The 15,975-nt window shown below is 29.8% G+C and overlaps 2 protein-coding genes across 5 annotated transcripts in view; one reads left to right on the top strand and one right to left on the bottom strand.

Moving 5' to 3' along the window:
• The window catches only part of LOC132933963 (tyrosine-protein kinase receptor-like), a 418,129-nt gene that overhangs the window by 129,853 nt on the left and 272,301 nt on the right, over nt 1–15,975 (bottom strand). The window lies entirely within an intron of this gene.
• Nucleotides 6,293–15,621, top strand: LOC132936013 (putative sodium-dependent multivitamin transporter). Of its 3 annotated transcripts, none has more exons than XM_061002667.1 (11): nt 6,296–7,957; nt 8,086–8,622; nt 11,256–11,477; nt 11,555–11,779; nt 11,958–12,073; nt 12,518–12,760; nt 13,475–13,649; nt 13,734–13,946; nt 14,371–14,531; nt 15,105–15,316; nt 15,411–15,621. In XM_061002667.1, the coding sequence occupies exons 2-10, from the start codon at nt 8,515–8,517 to the stop codon at nt 15,310–15,312; spliced, it is 1,671 nt and encodes a 556-aa protein (XP_060858650.1). In that variant the 5' UTR covers nt 6,296–7,957; nt 8,086–8,514; the 3' UTR covers nt 15,313–15,316; nt 15,411–15,621. The 3 variants fall into 3 exon arrangements, with proteins under 3 accessions (XP_060858651.1, XP_060858650.1, XP_060858649.1); XM_061002666.1 differs by having other exon boundaries at nt 6,298–7,957; nt 15,408–15,621; XM_061002668.1 differs by lacking the exon at nt 12,518–12,760 and having other exon boundaries at nt 6,293–7,957; nt 15,408–15,621.

Raw genomic sequence — 15,975 nt, forward strand, 5'->3', positions numbered from 1 at the left:
TACCGCTGTGAAAACTCAGCACACTCGAATACCACGCGAAACGCCCGTTTGATAGACTGCGAAATGTACTACAAGAAAAACTGTATATTTGCCATAGACCTTATACCACTAAACGAACCTTCCGTATACCATAATGTGCGCAGTATGAGCCGCGATGAGACATAACACAGTGATGCAGCAAAACACAGTGATGTCAAGTTTACCACTCTGTACAATCTCTATTGTAAAAAATAATATTGTATGGGTACTTATTTTGTGCCCTGTGTACTTTAAGCTTAGACGATAGACCTTAAAGCACAAAGTACAAAGTACAAATGTATTATCGTTTGTAATATTTTATCGTGTCCAATACTATACATAGAATATATAGTATGTTTTTATCGTACCGAATACTATACATAGAATATTATATTGTATATTTTTATCGTACCGAATACTATACATAGAATACATAGTATATTTATATCGTACCCACAGATATATTATATAATAACTAGATAGCCGACTTCTTCTTTTCAATGACGCTGGTAGCCATGTACAACTCGGGCAATGTTTACTAATCGTTGGAAAGTTAATATTATGATAATAAAAACAACATTAATTTTCATATCGAACAAGCCCGTTGCCAATCAAAACGATTCGAATTTGTAAACATTTCCCGAGTGACAAAATATGGCGTTGGGCATCAGAATTCAATAATGTTGTTGTGTATGGAGTCTGGTATCTAGTTATTATAATATATATCTGTGATCGTACCGATTACTATGCATAGAACGCATAGTATATTTTTATCGTACTTTACGTCTGGTACGGTCTTAAAAATATTGTAGGTACTCGTAAACGCGGATGTGCGCAATGCACGGTGTACCGACAGCAGCGACCTCTCGTCCTATTATCGTTCGAACTGCTACTGTTGTCCGTCTAATAATTAGTATAAGGTCTATGATATTTTCCAATATTATTTACTTATAAAACATTCTGTTTTGAATTAAAATACATAATAGTATCTTAGTTTTATCACATTGTAATTTATTTAGATTTCTTTGAATATCATATTTTGTTGGGGTCTGAATGTCGTTTTTTGTATGGTAATTTAATCATAATATTGAATAGATATAGTAGAAACACTAATTATTATTATAATTTATTATCGTAATAAAAAAAACAACCAACGTTTTTATTACCTGATGCCATTCGAATAATTTGATTAACTATTTATTTAGACAACGTCTAATACCGGTTACTTTTGAAATCAATCACATTTCAACAATATTTCGGACGCATCCACACAAAACCATCGACTAATATACAGACGATTGTCAATCTGTGCGGTTTGCAAGGATAAATAACAGTATAGGGCGCGTAATAGAATTTACTCTTACTTTGGCTCACTCAGAATTGGCCATCTAACCGAGTTCACGCACTGTCAAACACATTTTAACATTAATATCCAAATATCATTATAATAGGTACCTACACCTACCTACATACTAACTTTGGAGTAGATACTGTTTTTCGATTCATTGTGGGTAGGTACATGTTTATGTAGAAACTCGACAACAATAAACATTTAGATGAATAATGGTTTTGATTTCATTTTCATATTCGTATTTATAATTTTACAATTTACGGTATTGGATAAATTCAAAGAAACGTGACTTTTAGTAGGTAATTTGAGAAAAAAATATTGTTAGTAAATATAATAAAAACTAACTTTCTTAATATTATTATGGACAAATTAATGGTATTTTTGTTTATTGACTTACCATAAAACAATATACTATTACTAGCTGAACCCGTGCACTTCGTTGCCCGTTAAATGTACTAACTCTATATGACTCAAACTTTGTTCAATTCGTTATTTAATATTCGGTGTATGGTGTTCAAAATAAATCTTAACTTTTCCGTAGTCCAGAATAAAAATTCTGATTCGTATCAGTATATTATCAGGTGGGCAATCTACCTGCGGTAGATCACGGACACCATGCTGTTTGCACGTAAGTGTATGATTTAACTCTAAAGCATAAAAGTTATACCAATTTTGTCATATTCTACTTATGGTGGATTAATAGAATCAATTAATACAAAATCCTAACCTAACCATACTAAAATCAGATTAATAAAAAAAACAAATTTAACCATTTTTAAATTAGCCTATCTTCTTCCCAGAGATCTAATCTACACACAAACATTCAATTATGTATATATTGACAAAAAATAATAATACCTATCAACAAATATTCCCAATTAACCAATAGAAACCAATATAACATAATACTCTATTATTATTTTAATCTGCAACAATAAACTACATTTTTTATTATTTTGTTTATTTTTTTCTGGACCGATGACGTCACAGTTGTATTTTTGACATTCAAATTTCCTACTTTTCCGGTGGATTTCCCTAAAATTTTCTTTCATAGAAACCTTCTCCGAGATATATTCTTTCGTAAAAAAAAATCATGAAGATCTGATAAGTAGTTTCAGAATTACCCTGTACAAAGATTTTCATTTCACATTTATATAGTTAGAAGATATACCTATATATTATATATATTGACGAAAAATAATAATACAAATCAACAAACATGCCCGTAACCAATAGCAAGCAATATACAATACACTATTATTATATAGACGTTGTTGTTATTTTTGACCATATCGCCAGGTGTACACTTATGAGGCCATAACTCCGGAACCACTTGTTGCACAGCAGAGAAACTTCACAGAAACCATCTACATATCAATCTTAATATGCCCTGAAATTTTTATCGAATTCGGTTTGGTAGATCTTGAGTTATACAATTTATTAAAAATGTACACTTATTTTTATATATATATAGATAAATAAAATGTTTTAAAAGTTGTAATACATTATGAACTATAATATGTTAAATTAAAAAAAAAAAAACCTTTAAAAAATACACCGACGTCGCAATAATATTACAATCAAAACAATAGGTAGGCACTCCCGTGTACTTATATCATGATTCACAATAATTGTATATGAACTTAACAAATTTTGATTGGTTCGGTAGTTTTATTTCTAGAAATAATTATTAAATTATTTTATTTTTATTATTCATGGTACAGCTTCCACTGCTAAGGTTATTAGCTTGCAACAAAAAATGAAGATATTTAGTTACATATTAATGATGCAATAGCTCCTTAAATTAGGTTGTACATATCGATTTGTTTAAGAAATGCGATTAATTTGTTGGTGTTGTCATGGGTTGGACTGAGGGCTTCGAAGATGTTGTCGGGCATTTCAAGTCTTTTTTGGTATCTGTATGGTTACGACATTGCTCAAGGAGGTGATTGACTGTGAGACTTTCTCCGTAGGTTTCACACATTGCAGGTTCTTCTCTACACATAAGATGTCCATGGGACATCTTTGAGTTACCAGATTAAATTATTATATTATTATTTAATCAAAAGTTCGGTTAAATAATTCACTGTGTATTCCGTCGAGAGTTGTGTAATGTCCGTGACGTTTTATTTGAATCTGTTAACATTTGAATAGAATATGGACGTAGGAAAGTTTCTGTTTAGTAGTATCTTCCACACTTTAAAATAAAAAGCAAACAAAGAAATCCCTTGAATGTTGAAAATGATATGCGTTGCGCGTTGTCAAAAATATCCCCACGGATTATGGACTTGGTAAGAGAAAATAGTCTCGAATTTCTCATTAAATTTATTTATATTATTTATATTTTATATTAATATTTTTGTTTTTATATTCAACAATTTTTCCTTATATTTAATATTATTACTTATTCGTAAGTTGAATTATAATACATTTTTAAAATTATGAAAATAATAAAATAATAATAATACAAAAAAATATATAGTTGTATAATTATTATACAACTGCATAATATTAACAAATATATATGTATATATATATATTTATGATTTATTTGTACGATTCACAAAAAAAAATTGCCTAAACTTGAATTTAAGGGAAGTGAGATTTTTGAAAATTTTCAAGGGGCATCAGATGAAAAAGGTTCGGAACCACTGCTATAACGTATATATATTTTCTGTAGTGCATGGTTAACGTTAATACAATATGAAATCAAATTCATAACAATTCAAACTCTAATTTAAAAGTCTCCCAAGCGTATTTCGCGGTTTCAGTTGAATAAAAATATAATTATTTTATATTATTTCAAAAATAAATCAAGATTCTTTTTAATTTAATCCTTGTTCTTTAATCCCTAAAGTTTTGCGAGTAAACATAATTCTTTAATTAATCTAAATGAAAATTCTTTTTTATGATTGTTATTTATAAAAAATACTGAGATAGGTATTTACAATTTGCACAATTATTATAAGTAATTTTTATCATAAAATACATTTATTTCTTTTGCAATATTTACACAAGGAGAAAAGACTAATTCATTGGTGGAACCCATCGTATTGTTTTATGTTTTGTTTTTTCATGTTTTAATTTGTTGACTTGTTATTTACGTTTTTCTTTATTGACCGAGTAGTCTCTACACCATTGTGGTTTCAAGTAGTATATTGGATTTCAAAGAAATAAATTTCATGATAGTATGAAAACTAAAGGGTTTGAGTAAAATTTGTTAATTTCGAAAATGTAATTAGATAATTTGTTTGATATTTTTGTCAATTGTTGGTACTATCCTAGGATGTCCCATATTTTACTTGTTATCTTTTGCCTCCTCCACCACTCCTCCTTCCACTATTTAAACATTTTAGGCCACTCAAAAATGAGTGTACATCGTACGTGAGTTGGTAATATAATATGATATCCTCCCGAGCATTTCATTCAATAATTTAAAACATTCCGTTAAATTATTATTTTTCAATTTAACGAGGAATTTAAAATTTAATTTCCAAATTCAGCAATGGTGTGCTATACTGTTGGTATAGTTTCCAAATCAAACACCGCGTAAATGCGAAATAATTTACTAAAATACATAAATATTTCATTGTTTAATGCATAAAATCCCTGGTAATCAATAATAACCCCACCTCGTCCTATCACAAATGTATTTTGGTTCTTTTCGGACGGTAATCCTGTTTAAAAATTGCTACGGACCGTATTAGTCTTCACATCGGAAATATAACTTTTGAATTAATTTTAGAATTACATACAAAAAAATGTATAGTAATAATGTGTTTTATCACAGCACTCTCTGGAGGATGTAAAATATCTATACATCCGTATCCGAGAGAACGTAATGACGCCTATTTCCGAGGCATTTCCGATGCACAACCGACAACGTTTTCAGCAAAAATATATCATCATTCAGCGATCGGCTGCAACTTGTGGTTTTAATTACAGTTTCATATTAATGATATTATTTTAATACAGATAGCACGTATGATTATGCGGATCCTCGAAACGTTGCGCGTCTACGTCCGATTCAACTAAAGTCAAACTCGTGGAGTTTGAGTAAAATCAAGTTTTAATCACCGGAACGCACGATAATATTCATGAACTACAGGGAAAACAGATGGATTTAAGATACGATCGTCTAAATAAAATATACTACATTCATTACTTTTTAAATTATTAATAATATTACATAATTTATCAAGTGATAAGAATAATCGCGTATCTGTAAACCACATTATAATATAAGTTCATATTATTTTATATTATATAAATATATATATTATGTATAATTTATGTCGTATAATGCATAATATCTACTATTTTAATAATTATAAATATAAACTTAACTTTTACAAACTGATAAAACTAATTGTTAATGTTATAGAATAGTAATTTTAAGCAATTGTGTTTAATTTTAAAATAAGATTATAAACGTTGAAGATTTTCAAATTATTTTTATTCTTTTAAGTTAGAAGTGTATTCTTTGTTAATTAAAAACTCTATTACAGAATTAATTTGCACTGTAGTCTGTAAATGATTTTAAATAATTAGAGTATTAGACCCTAGCATGTACCAAATAAACATGGTGATTGTTTTAAAGGTTAACATTAAGGCTCTTCAAAATTATTGAAAACAATTTTATTATTTATTATATTATTTAATTATTTTTTGAGTGACATCCTGTATTTTTCATTTCTTACTCCAAAGCCCGATATTTTTATGAGAATTTACACATTTTGTTTTTATATGTTCTTTTGGAATGAATTAAAAATAATAGATACCTATGTTAGAATAATATAATACAAAATAATAAAAATAGTTATCTATATTTATAATAATTCATCATCGGTTTTAAATCAAAATTCATATTTTTCACTTAATTATTTTATTTCAAACTGTAATATTATGGTATTATGTCTAACAGTTTAAAATGGGCCAGGTGTTACTAACTACTATTTAGGTTCAGCCGTTATGGTATTTCACGTGGGAATATGATTTTAGAATATAATAATATGTGAAAGTTCACGACCACCGCATCATTTCTAATAGACTCCTAACATGATTTCAGCCGGTTCGTATAAAATTATTAACTTCGATCACTCGTTTCAACTGACTAAAGATAAGTATAATGTGTTTCCACGTGGATTATTCCCTAACTATTGTACACAAGGAACGTCGCCATTTCATCGATTCGTATCATTTCATCGCTCAGTGTGTTTAAATGTCAACTGCCGACTATAATATATTATTTAATACTACGATCATTATTTATTATTAATGTCAATACATATTTTATACCATCTCTGGAGTACGTCGTTGGGCATGATATTAATTAGTTGTCCATAGTAATTACATTAAATATGATATTTATTATTATTATTATTATTCAGTTATGCAGTTATAGCGACATTACAACGGATTTCATTACAGCTTGATTCGTATAGGTTCGTTTCTATTTTTTCAACCGCGACGATTGTTATAATATATTTTATATTTTTAATAATCGTACACCGTTTCTGATACCCATTGATGTTTTGCATGATATTGTATTTTTAAACTAGTGAGACCTGCAGTGGTACAAAATATGCATAGTCTTGCGTTTATCTTGGATTTTTGATCATCCCATATTATTTTTATTTACGATAAGTTTTTTTTATTCATTAATGATAATACAAAATACATTATACCATCTGTGGAGTACGTCATAATATTTAGTTTCTCATAGTTATTACAGTTTATTATTCAGCGATACTACAGTTGTTGCGACATTTCAACGAATTCGATGTAACTCCCAACTTGGTTCCTATATATTTATTTCCATTTTTTTTTTTTCAAACACGATGATTGTTACAATATTTATATCGTTAATAAATCGTACACCGTTCTTGGTTTCCATTGTTGTTTTGCATTTATTTGACGACTAGTGAGTCCTCAAGTACATATTATTACATCTTGCGTTTATCTTGGATTTTCGATTTTCACATAATATTATTTTTACTCGGTATCACAGTTTTAAAACTATACAGTAATTATTATATTATGCTCATATTATTATTATCTATTGAATAAAATAAAACATTGTTTTAGTTATATCAAATAATATACGCCAGATATACTTAAGCAATGATACTATTATATTAGTATAATAGTTCATAAGCAATTAATAACCGACTAATCTGGCAATTAATTTTTTTTTATACGATTTATGCCCTGCATCGTAAATCGTTTTTAATCTGTAGTAAATTTATAACTATTTATTCGACAGAAATATAAAAGTACATTTGCCTTATCTTTCTTATATTGCATTAATAATTATTTGTTTCAGTGTATATGTAGCTAAACATTCCATAAAACTATACAAACACGAATAACGTACAGGATGACTCATCTTTGCTCGGTAATTGAACTACTCCTACTTAGATATTGATTAAAGATCATTAAGACGATTTCTTTACAGTTTAAATGTTTACTGCTAAACCTTTTTACACTTTTCTTTTCACATCTTTACTAATGTAATGTTTTAACAAATCCTTCATATAAAACAAAAAAATCCCTCGTACACGGATATAAATCACGGCACATTTTATTGTAACTATTTTAGTTTTGATATTTATCATATTGAGAAATGAATTCAAACGTTTAAAACGATAACAATATTGATTTAGTGTATTTAAAAACAATCGTGTATGTATTTATTAATCTTTTTTATCTTACAGAGCCGTTCATTTAAAATGCGACCCGGTATACATGGAAGCTGATCGCCCGTAGACATACTATTTCAAATCAATCGAAATAAAAAAACACTCACTAAGGATTTCTATAATATAATCCGTTTAATCGTACGTAGTAAAAAAAAAAAAAAAACCGATCGATCGATTCTCGACACGAATCTGTCGGAACCCGACTCCGCGTGCGTCGGCTCGTAAAATATACACCGCGGGATAGTGAATATAATTATCGGATAATAACATGTTAATTTAATACGCCCCACCGTGCAAAACGACACTATCAAACGAAACGCTGCTGCGGCAATTCAAATTATTTCCATGTGGGTTTCCGTCGGTAGCCAACGTGATAATATTATTGTAATTCGTCAGTGCAAGTAAACAGCTACAATAGTAACCGTGTTCTTCTCAACCACCATCATGGCGTTGGGTGTTGCCGACTACGTCGTGTTCGGAATAACGTTGATCGTGTCCTCCTCGATCGGTGTGTACTACCGATTTTCCGGCGGCAAACAGAAGACTACACAGGTAATAATTATTATTTTCGTCCACGACACGCGTGTCGGGCTACGTCCGAGGTTTTCGGTAATTTTTTTTGCGTAGAGTGTGTGATGCGTTTTACTTTTTTGCTTTATTTTCCTTACTCCACTCCGGAACCGACGCATACGTTTTGATTGGTCTTTGATCCTCGCCCGTCCCTCCAGAAATGATATTATGGACGTGACTGGAACGGTGGGACTTTAGTGCACATCGGGAAAACGTGAAACACGTCAACTCCAAACTCGACCGAATCGTAAAAAAAAATAAAAATAAAAATAAAGGGAAATTACTCTGCTGTATACTCGTCGGTGTTGTATATCGTCATTGGGTAGGTCGATGTGAAATGGGATAGTTAAATTTGGATTCAATGATTAATCATTCATTACAAAAATGCGTCAGATTGGAGACAATATCATGTCGACCTGTATAATATTACTAAGTATAATGTATCATACAATTATATTGCTAGATATAAATTTAGTAAATACAGTAAATAAAATTGATTTTTGCCAAAAACATCGCATTTATTATATTAATAATTATTATAAGGGTACTATGTTTTTATTTCATGTATTATTATATATTGAGTTTTGAGTCAATACAGACATACCGACTTATAAATGACAATACGAACGTAGTAAGTATACCTAAAATAGTAAAATATAGGAAATAGTACAAAACTAATCTAAATAATTTGAAATCATCATTGTGTATAGTAAAATATAATAATATACGTATAAGTTTCAAGTCCCCACTGAATAAAATATTTTTGAATTACAACAAAATAAGTAAAATCATTATTTTTGCTAAATATTCAAGTGTATCAAAGTTTTAAAGACTCTGCTATTCAAATTGTATACATTTTTAACTACAATATAGTTCGCAAATTTTCGTCATATTCACAAATGTTTTCAAAATTTTAACTTCAAACACTTATAAAAAAATTGTGCATATTAAGTCTAGTTTCCCTTTCTTCCAATCATGTTTGTTTTATACTTTGTCCAATACTTTGTGTTCTCGTATTATATTATTCCACTATTTCGTTTCTATTAAGTTGATTGAAAAGTGAATATATATAATATAACAAGGTCTCATTCTGCATTTGAGTTATTGTCGGCCTGGTTTTGAAACCCCTCTTAAGCTCATTCACTGTTTTGACGAATGTTCTTGTGTTGGCTTTCCTGTTTCTCTCTATAGTTTAAACCCTTTCTTCTTGCCATACTTTTCATACATACGAAATATTGTTTTTGTCTTTCCTGTCTTTTTTTGTGAGTAAACTACTTTAGTAAACTACACGGGAACCTCCATTTATGGAGATCCAATATAACTGGGAAATCATGGGTACGTTAAACCAGTTACTTTCAACTAGAATAATTCTATAGTATTCGGGCTTTTCTACTTATAAATAAAAATTTAATAGGTATGCATTATACATATAAAAAAAAAAACTAAAAATAACTTGACAATTTCAAATTTCTATAATATTTTTAATAAGAGCTAAAATTAAACATTATGTCTAGTAAATATAGTTGTTTATTTTTGGAGAAAAATATAAGTGTCTAAAGAATGACTCTCGAATTACAATAAGACAACAAAATCAATTTTATCAAAAATTAATTTGCATACGATTATTAAATTAAAAACCCAAGCTGTCATTCAAAATATCAAAAACATAAAATAATGTATTGTGTGTGTGATTACATTTTCAAAACATTTAAATTTTAAATATACAAAAAAGTTAATAATTCAAAATAATGTAATTTCAATGTTGAAAAATTCAAACTGTATTAATTATAAAATATGTATGTCTACAAATAACTATTAAAACTTAAATTAAATTAATCAAATATTTTTTTATTTTTATTGAAGCTTTCAGAACGAAGTTAATTATAATATATCTTTTAGATTTGGCATCATTCTTCATTAATAAGGGAATTTTTACATCTTTCAACATTTTAGTTGTTTATGCATTTTGAAAAACACATGGGTTATGTGATTTTAAATCATTCACGTCGAAATGGAAAATTAATAATTTTGTTTATTAGGTACCTAAATATTAACAATAATGTATTTATTTTTTTTTTATTAGGGTTAAGGCTTCGACTACTAGGTCATTATAGTGAGGGTACTGTAGATTAGTTTACACGTGTGTGTTTGTTTTGGCAGAATTTTTAATTTGAGCACCCGTAGATATCTGCCATGCCACCGTGACTTGCCCGAAGAAAAATGCCGCCCAGGACTGAGGTATCGAACTCGGGTCGGCTGCGTCGCAGCCGACGCCTTAGTCCGTTCGGCCACTCCGTCCCCCAATAATGTATTATGATGTAAAATTACACAAATGTATATAATACATATCCCTTTTTAAAGTCCATGAAAACAAAAACCATTTAAAACTGTAATGATTTTTATTTTACTTTTTCGTTACTGTACTATGTGATTTACCAAGCATGCTCACCTTGGTTCTTTCAATAACTAATTTATTCGAATTTGAATTTTTGGGATTTTTAAATACACTCAAAGACCATGTGGCCAAACTTCAGTTTATCAAAATATGATATCGCGTGCTCGGCGAATCAGTCTAATAATATTATAATAATCATAGTATATTGATATGTTCACAGGAATACATGTTGGGCGATAAGAACCAGAGTGTCGTACCGGTGGCATTTTCTCTGATGGCCAGTTTCGTAACGGCCATCTCTATGTTCGGTTTGAGCTCGGAAGTGTATACACGTGGTACCCAGTTTTCCGTCATAATCATCGCCTATATTATCGCCACTCCCGTCATTGGTTACTTATATCTGCCGGTTTTCTTCAAGCTCGGCAACTTGTCTCTGTACGAGGTAGTAGTAATAACCACGAACGTTAAAACAATATTATGTTAAAATAATATAATCATGTGTCGTCCCACTGTTCACAGTACTTGGAAGTACGATTTGGACGTTTGACACGAGTGACTACGTCGTTAGCGTTCAGCGTTCAAATGATATTTTACATGGCGATCGTATTGTACGTCCCAGCACTGACTTTAGAAGCTGTGACCGGATTACCTCAGTCTGCTTCCATTGTGCTTGTGGGGTTGGTGTGTGTGTTCTACTCTACGATGGGTGGAATAAAAGCAGTGATCATAACGGATTTGTTACAAGTAAATGTCACGATTACATTTTGTGTACGGTTGTTACTTGTTATTATAAGTATTCATAATATTCGTATTCCGTAAATATTACAAAACTATATTAATTGCATTATACATAATAGGTACCTACGCAAATAATTAATAGTTAAATCTTAAATGTTTTTTTTTTTTTTATCTATTATTCCAGGCCCTTCTCATGTACGCATCGGTAATTGCGGTTGTTGGGGTAGCTTTGTATGAAACTGGTGGTCTATCTGAAATTTTGGAAATTTCCTACAGATATGGTCGTATTAATTTTGGAAAGTAAGTAAAAGTGTATTTTATCATATTTATGTGACTATTGATAGTTTATTTTTAGAAGTTTGTAATCAATATTTAAGTCTTATAGTTCTACCGTCATTATTATACATTTATGATTTTTGATGTCAAATTTAACTTTTTTTTTAATCTCAGTGACACCTAAATCAAACTTTTAAAAATCGAAAAGTAGTTATCTTGAAATCTTTTTTACATTTTTACAAAAACTAACTATTTAAAAATGACCTAATCAATTAGTTAATTAATAAATAATGTAGTAATAATATACATAATTTTCATTGTTCTCCAATAAACTGAGTTTGAGTTCCAATTTCACCGGCCCAATTTTTAATAGTTCATTAAATCATTACCTGCTCTCAGTACAATGTTAAAACGATTACTAATTTTAAATATGTTTAATGTAATAATAATAATATTTATCGATTTCAGTTTCAGTATCGATCCGACAGTAAGGCACAGTTGGTTTAGTATACTAATCGGAGGGGTTTTCACTCAAATTTCTTTGTATGCTGTAAATCAAACGCAAATACAGAGGTTTTTAACCATGAAAGACTATAAGACTGCCGTTACCGCACTGTGGTGTAGCTTACCACTAGTGATGGTAATATCACTTATAACAGCTTTGTCAGGTCTAGCGATGTTTTCAAAATATTATAACTGCGATCCTATAAAGTAATTAAATATTTAAGTTCTTATTACTAAAATATATTAATAGAATATTATCTGCGCTCCACATAATATTATAATATTATATCATTATATGTATTATAATATTCTTAGCAGAGCAATGAATGCATTTTACCAATAAATGATGTATTGTATCCACATCACGAAATCGCCATTAATAGTTCACATTTTAATCAAAAACATTTCATCAACATCGATCATATCGTATACTGAGTTATGTATTTTAAATTAATGTAATGGACAAGCATAATGAAACGAAACAAACGACAGTAATTTTATCGTTAAGTACCTAGGCGGCTAGGCATTGTTATCAGTACCTATAGGTATCAACAATAATTAATGATGCATACCAAATTAAGATCGCTCTTACCTGGTAACAAGATTACAAACTTCTTAGGTGAGACCGATGACAATCAATCGGTGACGTACAATAGTCTAATATTAATAATCATTAATCGTACATCTTTATTTCACGATTATTCAATCTATGACATTATTAATTACGTATATTTTTATACATTCCGATAAAAGTTGTATTTTATTTTATTTTTCAACACTTTCTACTACATCCATGTAGGTACCCATATGCAAGTTAGATGCGAAACACAAATTTTTATTTTATCAAAACCATGTAACGGATTACACATACAAATTATATTATGATAAATGCAATAACTGTAATAAATTGTCTTTACAAAGGTCTGGTCGTATATCAAGCAGTGATCAATTGATGCCGTTATACGTGCTGGACACTATGGGATCTATACCTGGCTTAACCGGATTATTCATAGCCGGAATATTTTCATCGGCAATGAGCTCTGTATCGCCAATCCTCAATTCATTGGCAGCAATTACGATGGAAGATTACATAAAGGTTGGCTGCAGTTAAATTTCAAACAAATTTAAACGTCCGACATAATGCAGTCTTGTACTTAAAACGATATGTTTTGTATTGCAGCCGTTTATAAAACAAGAAATATCGGATAAAAAACGGGTTTATCTCATGAAAATTTTAGTCCTCGTGTACGGTAGTGTTTGCATTATATTATCGTTTCTGGCGAAATATATGGGCGCGGTGCTTCAAACTGCGTTGACCATATTCGGAGTAATCGGCGGACCCGTGTTGGCCGTGTTTACATTGGGTATACTCTTACCCTACATCAACCAAAAAGTAATTGATTACGATTTATAATATTATTATAATATTATGGTTATCGCCGGTTTGAATATTTTAATTTTAAGGTGGTCGGAGCCGATGGGTTTTTCGTAAAAAAACTTTGCTCACAGGAAAAACTCTCTGGCCTCGTGAAATATTCATATTTCGATAATTTTTATTTTATTTAGGAGAATAGTATAATCATATTCAGGTCGTATTGAACTCGGACATTAAAAATTATATTTTGAAAAGTCTGAATAATCGTGTCTATTTTATATCACAAATTGTTGAGTATTTTAAAATATATTTTTCTGGCGTTATTTAAAGTGAATTGAAAAATCTGAGTTCCGTGTGACTTGATTGAGTTTTCCTCTTTTAAATCCAAAATATATCTTTTATTTTATTTTGAACTATTAATTATAAAATCTTAAATTTCTAGGGTGCACTGACCGGCTTAATATTTGGCCTGACTTTTTCGTTTATCATTGGATTCGGTGGGCCTAAACCTCCGGTTGAAAATCTACCATCGTACACAAATTCGTGTACAATATTTAATAACTCTGCAAGTTCTACCCAGCTTCCATCATCACATTATGAAGGGTAAAGACAATGCACCATTTTATTTTCCGTATTATTGACTATAGTTGTATATAAAAGTTAAAAATTATTGTTGTACTCTAAATTTCAAGTTTTATTAGGAAACTTTTAGCCTGTTTAGCCTGTTTTGGTTTTTTAATTAAAATTTCATAGGTATTTACTAGTATACTATATTATACTTAAAACAAAACGATAACTATATACATATTATACATTCCGTTTTCTAGCCTAAACTTATTGAAAACGTTATTTGGAGGGAGCATTGGGATCCCTCTATTCAAAGTTAGGCCGTTTTTTCCATTTAAACAATTTTTAATGTATCTTAAATAACACAAGTATTGTTAAATTTTAATTAAACAAAATATAAAACAAATAATTCTATAGGAAAAAAGAAATTATTTAATGTGATGCATATTTAGAGAGGAGGAAGTGCTCCTCAACAAGAGTTGTGTTAACATAATTTAATCACCACATCCCCTTTCCACCAAAATAACTTCAGATATTCCACTGTTATAATATTGTAGGTACCACCTAATTATATGATACAAAATGTAATTCTTAGTTTTATTTCTTAAGAGCACTTCATGAAGACGGCTATGTGTATCTGTACCGAATCAGTTACCTGTACTACATTGTGTTGGGATTTTTGGTTACATTCGTAGTGGCAATGACAGTGAGCGCAATATTCCGTGGAAAAAAACGTGACCATAATCCGGATCTGTTCACCCCCTGTGTGGCGAATCGATTGAAAAGACGTCGTGACAGAGATTATGAACAAAGCTAATAATGTGAGTATTTAATCTCGTTTACATAATATTGATATTTCTGTGTGTTTGCAGTTCACTTGATCAATATTAAATTATGTACCATATTATGTAGCAGATGCAATCGTATTCCATGTCCGGAAATGTGTGTTGTATTGCGTCAGACCTTATACGCTATCGAAGTTCAAAGTTAAATTTCAAGCAACAACCACATGCCTTACTTGCTCATTCGTATAATTTAAGTGTGTTGATCATGGTGTAATATTATATTATTATAATGAATAAATAGTTGTAAATTTTTTTAATATTAAAAAATATGTATCAATTTCTTAAGTACATATTTTTATAAGCTACTAACCAAGCAATCCTACATGGTGTTACGAACTATAACGTCATGTGATTATATTCCACCTCCCCATCCCCATCCTAAGTCCTGATAACTTCATGACGATAACTCCAGCATACTATACCACCACCCTCTCATCATCACGATCTTTGTGAACGGTGCTCGAGTATTAGATACAATATATTATTATATAATGTGTTTGGGGCTATTCAAAATGATTCGTCCGATTTCAAATAACTATTCTTATAAAATATATTTGGTTTTTAGATTTGGAGTAATAATATGTGTATGATACATTAATCAAAAAAATTTTATTTCAAATTTATTCAATGGTTCC

Source organism: Metopolophium dirhodum, chromosome 1 (assembly GCF_019925205.1).
Source record: "Metopolophium dirhodum isolate CAU chromosome 1, ASM1992520v1, whole genome shotgun sequence".
Classification (NCBI taxonomy): Eukaryota; Metazoa; Arthropoda; class Insecta; order Hemiptera; family Aphididae; genus Metopolophium; species Metopolophium dirhodum.